This window comes from Lactuca virosa, chromosome 3 (genome assembly GCF_052849685.1).
Source record: "Lactuca virosa cultivar CGN04683 chromosome 3, Lactuca_virosa_CGN04683_v6, whole genome shotgun sequence".
NCBI classification, from domain to species: Eukaryota; Viridiplantae; Streptophyta; class Magnoliopsida; order Asterales; family Asteraceae; genus Lactuca; species Lactuca virosa.
In genome coordinates this window covers 60,138,569-60,152,137 of record NC_136428.1, presented here as the reverse complement: position 1 = coordinate 60,152,137, position 13,569 = coordinate 60,138,569, and the positions used below count along the sequence as shown (strand labels likewise).

At 37.1% G+C, this 13,569-nt stretch overlaps 1 protein-coding gene across 2 annotated transcripts; it reads right to left on the bottom strand.

The window, feature by feature from the left end:
- Window positions 1–5,514: 5,514 nt before the first annotated feature.
- LOC145165800 (uncharacterized) lies at window positions 5,515–8,313 on the bottom strand. 2 transcript variants are annotated; one of them, XM_079084698.1, is made up of 2 exons: window positions 6,469–8,313; window positions 5,515–5,754 (listed from the first exon to the last, which is right to left on the bottom strand). In XM_079084698.1, the coding sequence occupies exon 1, from the start codon at window positions 8,165–8,167 to the stop codon at window positions 6,485–6,487; it is 1,683 nt and encodes a 560-aa protein (XP_078940824.1). In that variant the 5' UTR covers window positions 8,168–8,313; the 3' UTR covers window positions 5,515–5,754; window positions 6,469–6,484. The 2 variants fall into 2 exon arrangements, with proteins under 2 accessions (XP_078940824.1, XP_078940825.1); XM_079084699.1 differs by lacking the exon at window positions 5,515–5,754 and having other exon boundaries at window positions 6,434–7,620; window positions 7,729–8,313.
- Window positions 8,314–13,569: the final 5,256 nt, after the last annotated feature.

The following is a 13,569-nucleotide window of genomic DNA, read 5'->3' as shown; positions in this document are numbered from 1 at the left end:
TGTTTGGCCACGACGTAGCTGCCAGCTGAGGTTGACTTTTGACCAAGTTGACTTTTGGATCAACTTTAGGGATTTAGGTTGTAGATTGATGAATTGTCTCTAATTGATGTATAGGTGGTTCACAGTACTAGTCTCTTGCTCCATGTGAGCTATAATGTTTGTCTGCTCATCTGTGAGCTGAGTTTGTCACTATACTTTGTATTGCAGTATGTATCTTTGTGTGTAGGGTGTTGTTATGTTGTAGTGACTTGTTAGGCTGGTAGATCTGTTATGATTGGCTTGTTTGCTTGATATTGTTTTTTTGTATATTTCGACATATTGTGGTTGTGTGAGGCGGTCCAATTGTGTGTTGTAGGCCAAGAGGCCCGGGCGATCCAGTTGACACTGTAGGCCCATGGAAAGCTGTAACGCTCGTGTTTCCTGTTTGGTATAATTATAAAATATGTATTTACGTCGGTCAACGATTATAACCTTTTAAGAATAAGTGAAAGATAATTATTCAAGTATATGTTATATGCGTGGACATTTGACAAATATTATATAATATTTGTGTAAAAAAATTATTTTAAAAACTTAATAAATATGGATAAAACAAACGTTAAAGATAAAAAGATTATTTAGGATAAATAATCTTGACGAAAGTTGTAAAACGAACGTAAAATTACAAATTATATGTTATAATATGTATCTGGTCTAAATACATTTAAGGGTGAACCCAAATAGTGAAACGATAATTTTTCCGTTATACCCGTTCTTCGATAATAATTGAGCAGGTACTTTTTACGACGTTAGTTATTGTTTATAAATGATTTGGATAAAATTTTATTATAAAGGGTATAATGATTTTATTAATAAATAGTTAAGAGACTATAGTGTAACTTGGAGGATATATTATATTAATACAAGAATAACTGAGGGACCATAAATGTAACTATAATTTGTAAATTGCAAACCAACATACGTGTAAGAAATATAAGAAATGTCGTACATATTAAAATGATACGTGTCCATCATATACAAATATCCGTACGCTTTCATTTTGGTGTCAAATTTCGAAGTGTACGTGTCAATATTTCTAAATGACTAAGCATTTTTAGGCGGTTTAAATTTAGTATAAATAGGAAGATCTTATACTATTTTCAATCATTAAAAAAAACAATATCAACGAAAGTCTTCAAAGAAAAATAAGAATTTATTTTTGGGATAGCACTTCATATATTCGAGATTTTCGGCAAGATAATAAGTTGGCAAACAGTGTTGAGCTTAAAGTCACGATAATAGTTAGTCTCTACTAAATATCCAAGTGAGTGCATAGTTACTTTCAATTTACATATAGATATGAAGTATTTTAATTGCTTAGATGTTATATGTGCTATTATTTGTGTTTACAATATTTGTGCTCAATATGACTGTACTTTGTTAAATTATATTTTAATAAAGTACTAATCTATTTATTTTATTGTACTTAAATCATATTGGGAAGTGAAGGGTCGTGAAAGGTGAAATGATAAAGGTGAGGTGTTGACAACAAAGGTACCGACGCATCATTGGTGAATTGTCATCTAGCAGAGTATAGATGACGACCACGGACTATTCTAGACAGTCCAGTGGGAACACTAGCAGACTCACAACTTGTAGATGTTAATGAACGGTGTGTTCATTCAGTCTACTCTATCCCCCCCCCCCATATGGTTGCCTTATTGACATATATCGCTCAGGTATCCCCAGAGTGATATTGTCTACCCGTTGCTATAAAGATCCTTTAGAATAGGTCCATTGAGATCATCATTTTAGGGTCAAGGAGTAAAAATAACGGGAACGGGTAATCGGGTTATTTATTTGGTGTGGTGTGTTTATATTTAACTTTTTTTTTTTAAATATTATTATTGTGGATTGAAAACCCTATGTGTTCACCAGGCTCCCAAGCCTGACTCACTCAGTTTCTTTGTATCACAGGTAGCGGCATAAGAGCACAGGTGTGATGAGTTTAAATCTGACGAGAGATTTAAAGGAGAATAGACCATTAGAATAATAAATTGTTGTAAGGTCTGTAATATTACGTTTATGCTTATGTTGTTGTATTGACCATGACATCCCAAAGTTTTTTTAAAATATAAATAAAAATACATTTCCTCGGAAATGATTTGATAATGATATTGTCATGTTTTTGGGAACAAATTCCGCACTATTATTCTTTTGAAAAGAAATACTCTGATTTAAATAAGCATGAACAAATTGATCTTTTCTGGTCGTGAAATTGGGGATGTCACAAGAGCGGTTAATCCCCGTGTTGTTGTCTCTAGAGAGCGGTCCAGCTAGATGTTGTAGGCTCAGGAGAGCAATCCAATTGTTGCTGTAGGCTCGGGAGGTGGTCCAGCCCTATGCTTTGTCATGTGGGGTATTTGGGGGAACTCACTAAGTTTTGGCTTACAATTGTGGATTTCAAATGTTTTAGGTACTTCTGAGGATCGAGGCAAGGTGAAGGCATGACTATACACATCATCTAATGGTTATTATCTTTTGAGAGATACTATGATTTTGATACTCTTGTTTCATGTTATGTGTGAAACAATGTTTTGGTTGCTCATGGTTTTATGGAAAATGACTCTATCTCCTTTTAAAATGAAAAAAATTTACTATGGTTTTTGGGATGTTACAGTAGCATTTGTATTTAACATGGTATCGAAATTTTTATTATTTATTTGCATGTGTAGGAATAATGGATAATAAAATAGCGTCACTACAAACTACAATCATGATTATGATGATGGTGATTGTGGTGATGGATCTTGGTCAGATCTTACCCATGATGTGTTGTTTTTAGTGATGATGCAATTAAGAATTATTGATTTTGTTGCATTTAGTGGGGTTTTCAAGTCATGAAGGTCATTCACATTATTTTATATGAATATGTTTATGACGTCCAGACCACCCATATATATGTCTATGGAGGATGGAGATAATGTTGTTGAGTGTTGTTTCCACCTATAGGACGTTAAAGGAAGAAAGTTTAAAATCTTTCTTCCCCATTCTGTTGGCACGGTTTGTGTTGCAATAACTTGTGGGTGTGTGATCATGTTTGGGACCCGAACCCACGATTTCTGGCTTGTGACCCTTATCACAAGCCATGAATTCCATTTCTCTAATGCCCCTAGAAAGGTCATTTTTCATGCTACACAACAAAGAGTCAACGTTATACTTGTCCTTTCACCTTCAATATATGATTTTTGGGTGTTCCTCGTGTTAAATGTATTCACCCATGAAATATGGTTTTCTAGAGTAGAGGTAAAGGTAAAGGAGAATTAGGAGCATGGAATCATGTCTCCTTCGTTGTCCCTATTGGCCATTTACATTTTTTAAAGGGGAGATATATACCCTACATGCTAGTGATTTTAAGTGTGAAACAAAAATTACAGATGAAATGAAACTCAATCTGAAGGAGTTCAAGTTAACATTACTCGAAACCAAGAATTTTCTGAGTTTCACATGTCGGGAATTTTATGTTCGAGTGAAAACCTATATTTGTTGCAGGCGCCCTTGTACTTGTACCCATGACCTCCATTCAAAGCTCACAAACTAGATTTTGGTGAAATAAAATGGGTGATGCCAGTTTAAATACAATTCAAGAATATGTGTTCTTTCTTAGCTATGCGATTCATGGTGCTGGTTTTACACCAAAGTGGTGGTGGCAGTCACAATTCTAGATAAATATATCTAACGACCTCTATGTAAATGAAAACTCTTATGATTCATGCATGTGGTATTTTCCCCATGTGTGACGAAATATTAATATCATGGATGAGTGAATGTAGACTTGTTAATGATCTGTATTTTTAGTTTTACTTATCTTTACATACTATGTAAAGGGGCGGACCTACACCGGTGGCAATGTGCGTAGCTACCCAACAAAAATAATAACCACCGCTATATCTTGTAAATTTCGCTAATAAATTTGCAAATTATCCCCTCAAAATTTATCAAATATAGAAATAAAGTCTTTAAACTTATAGTTTAGCTTCTCACCCTCTTATAAGCCCCATTAAACCTACAATATTTCATTTTGGTTCGATGGGAAGCACAAATTTGCATAAATTTCTTTCCATTTTTCCATTTATATACTAAACATTTACATACCCTTTTACCTAGAGGCAATAATGTAGGAGAATGATTTTTTTTTCTATCTTGTTGTCCTTTTGTTTAAAAAGTCTAAAGATATAGACGGAATTTTTTTTTTCCAATTCAGTAAAAAAATAATAATTTAAATTTGCATTGAATAAACAATTTGGCCAAAAATTGGTTTTAGACAAATGTCGAACAAGTAGTATTTTTATTTTTATTTTTTATTTTTTTGGCACCCACCCAAAAAAAATCTACCCTTTGTTTTTAGGTATAATTTTTTTTACAACTATCAGTTATAAATAGGTGATTTGGTACCCTGCTTTTAAATTTGCGTCTAATGCATTATGTGTAGCACATTGGCATGTTGTGTTGAACACTTGAAGATGAAGGACATTCGGTTGTCATTTGATAAATGTTACAAACACATGTGTGGATTGTCGAGGGACAGTGGGTGGTATTTTTACCATTTTGAATTACGGATTTTCTGGTCCATGATTGTTATTTAGATTTAGTGGGTCAAAACATAATATATATCATATTTATTTTGCTGAATGTGAAATGATTTAAGAACATTTTACTATGTTTTATTTATTTATTTATTTATTTTTTTGATTTTCCAAGTTTCATGTTCAACTCATGAAATGAGAGTAATGCAACATCTCACAAACTTTGTCTTTGTTCGCGTCCTTAATGTACTTTAATTGTTCTTCTATAAAATCTGAACCCAAGTTTTCTTTATAATTATATTGCCTTTTGATTTTATTATATGTTTTATTAAATAACTAGATATATTCATATATTTTCTTAAATCAAAAACCAACTGTTTAATATTGAATCGAGAAAGCAAACAACAGACAAATAGGTTACACAATTACTTATATAAAAAATAACACCAATCCGTTTAGTAATAATTTTCAAAACAAATAAACTACTCTTGAAATGAAGTAAATTTTGCATGAAAATGCAATTAATACGTAGCTTAAACGCATTTCGAAGATATAACGTTCAATACAAATCTTGGTATTAAATCTTACATATGTTTTTAAAAAAAAAAATATTTGACCATTCTAGATTAGCAACTTAGAGAAACCAAAAACTAGAATAAAAACATGCAATTATGGATCCTAGTTACATTAGTTGGCATAAAAAGAGCATATAAGGGAATAATGTCAAACTTGAGCTTGGTTTTTTTACTTTCAGTTTATATATAGTTTTTATTCTAAACATATTGTTCATTTTATATTGTAAAAAATTCCAAAGGCATGAGGGGTACGTAGATGATGGGTCGTAATCAATAAATGTGAAGCATGTTGAGGAGAATATAACACCAATGATCAATGTATAATTTATAAGCTTCAGTAACAGATAATATGTAATAGGAGTATATGTGCATATTGAATGGTTATTACTAAAAATGCTTATGGTTTCTATTCAATTATTTAATTTACTCATCATGGAAATAAATAAACGGGATTTTTTACAAGCTTTTTATATTGAAACTTCGAGTTTTGCTTGGTTTTGGTGGTGGTGGAGATGATCTTGTTCTTAGCTTTCTTGGACTTTTGTAAACTATGATCTCTTTCTCCCAAGCTTGAATTAGTTTCCTCGATCTTTGAGTGGATGAGTAACCATCGCCTAATTGTACATAACAAATAATGAGCATAAATTTTACTGAGAGACTTTTCATTACAAATTAGCCATTGGTTTTAAACATCATTATTCATCAAAATATATAATTTTGAATAAATAATGGATACGTAAACATAAAATTGAAGTCATACTTGACAACTTCTTCCAATATTTATTATTTTTTACATCGATTATTTGTTTGTTTAACACTGGGTATAATAATTAGCTTGTAGTGAAACAAAAAAGAAAATTAGTTTATTACCTGAAGTGGCATGAAGTAATAATAGAAAGACTGACACCAGAATTACTAGGTGTGGAGGAAACTTGGCCATCTTCAATTCATCTTCGATTTCATTTTAGGTTTCTTTAAAGTTTAAATAGTTGGGCAGGTTGACTTTTATATATATGATGATTGGCATTCTGTTGCAACACTGCTGTTACCAATAGTTGACTTTTATAAATTATGATCTTATTATACTACAACTATTAAATAGATTTATTGGTTATAGAAATAAAAATTAACATTGATGTAATTAATAGAGAAAATTTTAAAGTAGGATGCTATCTAAACAAAATATATGAAAGTGTACATTGCTATTTCTTGCATTTATCCCTAACACAAAACCAGAACCAAGTTTTGGTCCAAAAAAAAAAAAAAAAAAAAAAAAAAAAAAAAAAAAAAACTCTTCCTAATTACAGTGTTAGCCTAAATGTATTTACCAGCTTAATCTTTCCATCAACGTGTATAAGATTGTCTTTGAGTAAGCAACAAACCAGCATTAGCAACCAATTCACGCAACTCAGAATAATTACAAGCAAAAGACTTATTTGCCCCTTGTAGAGTTGTCAGAAGTCTTGCTTGTTCAAATGGCTCAATGTGTCCATCATACATGGCAAGGTGACACAGAAGGACTAAAGCATGATACTGTGTCTTCTCACTCTCACTCCCCCTTAACAATCTCATAAGTGGTTGGACTCCTTCAAACTCAAATATAGTCTTTGAGTGTTCTGAATGTAGAAAGTTCTCTGGACATGTAAATTTCCCAAGCGCAATCACTGATTCCATTCCCACATCCGGATTCCTATTACTGAGTTGTTTGACCAAAGGACCAATCACCTGAGTTTGTCTAGCAGGGAAAGTCCTAGCCAGATGACCGATTGTCCTAATGGCTGGAATCTTGATTACAGGGTTATCCGATTGATTAATCAGTCTAAGAAGTTGATCCACTATTGGAGAATTATTAGTACTCTTGAAGGCTGATCTTCTAAGATCAGGATTGTACTCAGCTGAAGCTGTGATTTCCATTATAGCCATCAAACAATTGATCTGAAGTTCCCCTTTTTCTCTCTCAATAAGCTTAGTCAAACAAAGAAGCCCTTTAGCTTCTGTTATTTTCCTACAGTTCGTGACACTACCTTTTGCAAGCATCCATAGAGCTCCAGAACAGTTAGTCTTGAATTCAAGTATCAACTGTGGTGTCACGTTTTTGCTTCTTTTCTTCATTTGATTGTTAAAATCAAATGACAATAATGTAACAAGTGTTCCAATAAGATTTTCTCTTGCAAAACCCTCTTGTGAAAACGTATCATGTTCTGCCATTGTTGCTATCAGTTTCGCAATCTCAATTTGAACCCCTATTCGGGAATTTCGGAAAGCGTGTACTATAATCGGGACGCCATGTTCGTTGAAAATTAACCTAGCCCTGTTTTGATTATCAGCTAAGCTAAAAAGTGCCATGGCGCCTGCAATTTGGGCATCAGGAGATGATTCCTCTTTTAAAAGCTTTAGCAATGGCGAAATGCCACCTTCTTCTACTATGATATCCTTGTTTCGATTACTATCGTGGGCTAATGAAGCTAATTCATGTGCAACTTCAATTTTCAGATTTAATGAACATAGATGAAGTGAAGCTATATTAGACCAAACCCAAGCCAAAATCGGATCGTTATTAGCAATTGGAGGTAAAGATAGAACAATACCTTCCCCACCGCGATCAAATATACTGAGCAACCACTTCATGTCGCCGATCGACATGTCGAGAAGGTTGAATAGCTTCCGAAAATCCGTAATACCAACAAAGGTAACGAAGCGGCGGAAGATACTACGGTGGCGGCACCTCCGGACTAAGGTTAGCGTACGGTTTAGGTTTATGGCAATGTCGGAAAAGATGCGGCGTACTGGAGATTCATAGAAGGAAGGAGTGGAGTTGGCAAATCGAACTGTGGACCGGAGCATCTCAGACAGCTGATGAACCTTTTTACCGACGTCGCTGCAATCGAGTTTGTGTGATTTTGACTCATTAACGGCACGAAGGATTCGATCAGATAATACGATCGGAGACGATAAGATTTCTTCGATGGGAGGTTGTGGTCGTTGTAGGTATTCTAGTGCATTCGGTTGGAAGATGAATCGATCCATTGAGGTTTTGCAGATATTGGATCAGGGAATAAAGAAAAAGGAAAAGTACATTCTGATAGTTTGGGAAGTTATTGACCAAGAATCTGGAGATTTTGGAGGTCTTGGCGGTTTGGTGGGGATGTTAGTTTTAGCGTGTATATCAGAAAGTCGCGTGAGGAAGGAAAAATAAACAACGTGCTTCACTTAACTTCTCTTTTGCCTTTGCCCATTTGACGCAAAATATAAATACTTCAATATATCTATAAGAGTAAATTACATCTTTGGTCCTGCATGTTTGACATTTATAACACGTTTGACCTTCAGTTCAAAAGTTTCACTGGTTGCACTCTTGGCATCTAATTCATAGTTTGGTTGCATTCTTGGTCCTTCATCCTAATTTGTAGTTAAGATGGAATAGTCAAGACCCCTCATGTATCATACACATAGGATTATTTTGGTCTTTCCATCCTTTTCTCCTTTGTTTACATTTCATGAACTCAACTTGTGCTTTAACCTTTGAAACTGAAAGCACACCCTCTCTCTCCTTTTACAATCGAAAGCATATTCTGGATCGAAAATTGGTTCTGTACGTTCTTCACCCTTTGAAGATGAATAATTGTGTAAACACATAACAACATCAAATCCAAAAGCATACCATGGACCGATCTTTAAACCTCTATTTCACCATTTTGGAACTATCATTCGATTGATAATCATATGTCTCTTTATTGCTCGACATGATTCACTCTTCTTTTAGGGTCTTGTTATGGTATGATTACACCCCTGCATATAATTTTTCATCTTCTGACTGAAAAGTTACTGGAGAGATCAACTAAGAGATAAAAGAGATGGGTGGTTAGTTTGCAAAGATTGAAGAGTGTAGCATATATCCCTCTCATTCGGACTTGAACCTTATGGGTCTCCAATGCCCGTACCTGAGCCTGATCCTCAATTACAAATAGTCACCATACTGAATCTGAAATATAACAAGAACATATCATAATCAATACATAATGTTAAACAACACTATGCGTACCCACCTACAAGTAACTTGATATTCTTGTCACTTTCTTGACCCAAGTATGTATTGTGCTTTCAGTAGTACAAGCTTATTCTACCTTTCACACATATCTATACTTGTTCCAAGGATTGTTCCAAGACTCCTAAGTCACTTTTCACCACTCCACTAAACTACTACCATACACACATATGTCTAGCCATATGCATAACACTATACTTCCTATACAAAAACTACTACCATATACGCATATGTCTAGTCATATGCATAACACTATACTTCCTAGACTCTCTCTAGGATTCTTCCTTCCCCACTTTTACGCAAGTCGAACAAAGTCTCCATTAATATCGCTAAAATGCAGCACGAATGCGCAGCCGTACATAATCAAGATTAAAATAAACATTCGAATAAGTGTCTCTACCCTAAAACCACAACCAAAAGTTCTCATGCTATCTAATTTAAACTACATACGACCCCTAGGGTATCCACTCAACGATCAACCAATACTATCATAACCTTATCCAGTCATGACACCTAACAAAATGATACAATCAACAAGCAAAACTGTAACACCTCAAATTTTAGACCATTTTTTTTCATTTTGAATTTACCAAAAATAAAGTTTTACAAACCAAGTCATCAAACAAAATTATCCAAAACAACCATCATTAAAACCACAACCAAAAGTTCTCATGCTATCTAATTTAAACTACATACGACCCCTAGGGTATCCACTCAACGATCAACCAATACTATCATAACCTTATCCAGTCATGACACCTAACAAAATGATACAATCAACAAGCAAAACTGTAACACCTCAAATTTTAGACCATTTTTTTCTTTTTTAATTTACCAAAAATAAAGTTTTACAAACCAAGTCATCAAACATAAATATCATAGTTTCTCAAACTGTCCCAGGAACAAATCCATCAACGAGTATGTACAATCAAACATTCGCCTTTCCCGCGGTCCTCAGAAGTACCTGAAACACATAAATCAACAACTGTAAGCACGAAGCTTAGTGAGTTCCCCAAGATACCACATACAACACAACATAAATAAACAGATATGGGTTATCAGCAAACCTGGGGACTATCAACAATCTCATTGGGCAACAGCACGCCCTATGGGTTATCAGCAACCCTAGAGACTACCCACAGTCTCAGTCACACATAAACAGCATAATGCAAAATAACAGTAGAACTAGCTGGTCATCACAAATACAACTATTCTACCACACAGGTAAGAATAAGTGAGGAGATTTACCTGATACTGATGACAAGTAAACCTCACACCCGAATAGCCGGAACTAGACTCCACCTAATCAACGAAATAATTAACCCTAATTAATAATTAAGGTCCAAAACTCAACTCGCGAGTCTGAAACCCACAACTAAGTCCTTTAAGGGAAAAAAGACCATTTTTCCCTTCTCATGGTTCAAAACCCTAAACCTTGACCAAAAGTCAAAACTCAACGAAATTCAACTGCCCAACGCATATGTTGGGCGTACTTTCTCTTACGTGAGGCGTACTACGCGATCAACGACCAATCGGGGGCGGAACTAACTGTGTGGGGCGTAGCCAGGAGTACGCCCGGCGTACTCTGTCTGATCCAACTTCACCAACTTTTATGTATTAACCCGTTAAGACACCTAACCCAACTTCAGATCTGACCATCCTAGGGTGTCTTAATCCATAAAGTCGTCAACTTTAAGCCTTCGCATGGCTAGAAAGGGCCCGATGCAACAAAGTTTACTTCCGTTACACTCTAAGTCACTTTACTCATGCATGGGCCATAGCAAATGATCAAGCAACTATTTTTATGAATCTACAAGCCCTAAAATGCATGAAAAGACAACTAATATTCTCTGGAGTGCTCCAAACTCATAAAGGTCCAAACTTGGGGAAAAGAAGCTCATAAAACTCATCCATGGAGATCAGAAAGGAAACTTATCAAGGTACAAACTTTATACATGAAAAAGATGCACAATGAGGAATGGTTTCTGGATCTACAAGCCTACAAGCAACAACTGCTTCTTCTCTAGCATCCTTCTTCAACAATATGCACCAAATCACTTAATAAGCTCCCAAACTCACACAAACAACTTAAACTCTGGATTAGGGTTTGAGGAGGGAACGGTGGCTGATAAGGATAGTCCAAGGGAGGCATAAGGTGATTTAAATAGGGAGCAACCCTTAAAATTAGGTTTTAGTGATTGGGCTAGTACGCCCGACGTACCACACATACGCTCAACATACTAGCAGGACATTCGGGATCCCGCATCACACAAGTACGTTGCGCGTACCCTCAAGTACGCCCATCGTACGGCTAAAATGCGAAGCTTTTACCCCAAGGGACCAATTATGAAACTTTGATAAAGTTAAGAGCTAAAATAATAATACCTGATAATCGGATGTTATAATTCTCCCCCACTAGAATCAGATTTCGCCCTGATAGTCATCCTCAGGAAACAACTCAGGATAGTGCTCACGCATCTCGGACTCGGGTTCTCATGTCTACTCCGAGCCTTTCTGGTGTTGCCACTGGACTTTTACCAAGTCCACTAACTTGTTCCTCAAGGTCTTCACTCGCCGATCCAGAATTGCAACGGGCTTCTCAACGTAATTCAGGCGATCATCGAAATGAATGTCCTCCAAAGGGACCACAACTATCTCGTCAGCTATACACCTCCTCAACTGGGAGACATGGAAGGTATCATGAATTTGCCTCGACTCCTCCGATAGCTCCAACCGGTAAGCCACTTTTCCCACACGGACCAAAACTCAGAAAGGGCCAATAAACCTGGAGGCCAGCTTGCCCCGCGTCCTAAATCGAATAACACCCTTCCGAGGTGACACCTTCAGAATCACCAAATACCCCACTTAGAACTCTAGCTGACAACATCGTCGATCCACATAACTCTTTTGGCGGCTCTGAGCCGTCAGCAATCTTTGTCTAGCTTGTTGTATAAGCTCGGTCGTCTTGAGCACTACCTCCGTGCTCCCCATGATCATCTTTCCAACCTTGCCCCAACAAATAGGAGTCCGACATCTCCTTTCATACAGAAGCTCAAAGGGGGGCATGTCGATACTGGCATGATGGTTGTTGTTATAATAAAACTCAGCCAACGGAATACAGGAGTTCCAACTCCCACCGAAGTCAATGATACATGCACGCAACATATCTTCGAGCGTTTGAATAGTCCGCTCGCTTTGCCCGTCCGTCTGCGGATGATATGCAGTACTGAAGTGTAACCAGGTACCTAACTCCTCATGAAACCTATTCCAGAACCTGGAAGTAAAACACACATCCCGGTCCGACACAATCGAAGTCGACACCCTATGCCGAGCCACCACCTCTGGAACATAAATATCAGCTACCTTCTCGGCAGAAAAGCTCTCTCTAGTGGCTAGAAAGTGAGAACTCTTCGTCAAACGATCCACTATCACCCAGATAGCGTCAACACCCCTCGCCGTCTTCGACAACTTCGTAATAAAATACATGGTGATATGTTCCCACTTCCATAGGGGAACATCTAAGGGCTGCAATTTGCCATGAGTGTGCTGGTACTCGGCATTGACCTTTCGGCAGGTCAAACATCGCTCTACAAACCAAGCCACATATCTCTTCACACATGGCCACCAGTAACTATGCTTCAGGTCGAGATACATCTTGGTAGCCCCTGGATGAATGGAAAATCTCGACTTGTGAGCCTCCGCCTTGCCATGGCGGCCATCAGTAATCCTCAATGTGGCTGGTGCAGGCGACGTCACTGCTCCCCTGACAATCTAGGACAATCGGCCTTTTTATGTCCAGTCTGATTGCAATGAAAGCAAATCAGAGCACTACAGGGGCAGTCCCTACTCATGTGGCTCGACTGGCCACAACCAAAACATGTTGAACCCGACACTAGACATGCCCCACCGTGCGGCTTGTCGCACATACAACAATGGCTACGACCTTGCGGGCCTCTGACACATGAATCGAAAGTCTTGGGCCTCTTAGCCTAGACCACCACTGACTGAACCTGCTCCGACTTCCCCTTAGTTCGAAGCTCCAACTCAATCTCTCTCTCACGGGTCTTCTCGATCATATCATTCAGGGTCATGCACCCTTAAAAGTTAACAAAACTCCCTGATATCCTCTCTTAACATGTCATGGTATCTCGTCTTCCTCATTTCCTCATCCACAGCGTACTGCGGGACCAACAATGCACTCTCCGAGAATTTGGCGGTAATCTCCGCCATAATCTTGGTAGTCTGGCGAAGGTCCTGGAACTCCCTCACCAGCTATTGCACCTCAATAACTGGTGCAAAATCCCTCTGGAACCTCTGAACAAAATCCTCCCAGGTCATGATTGCCACTGCCGCTGATCCTACAGCTCGGCTAACCTCCTCTCAC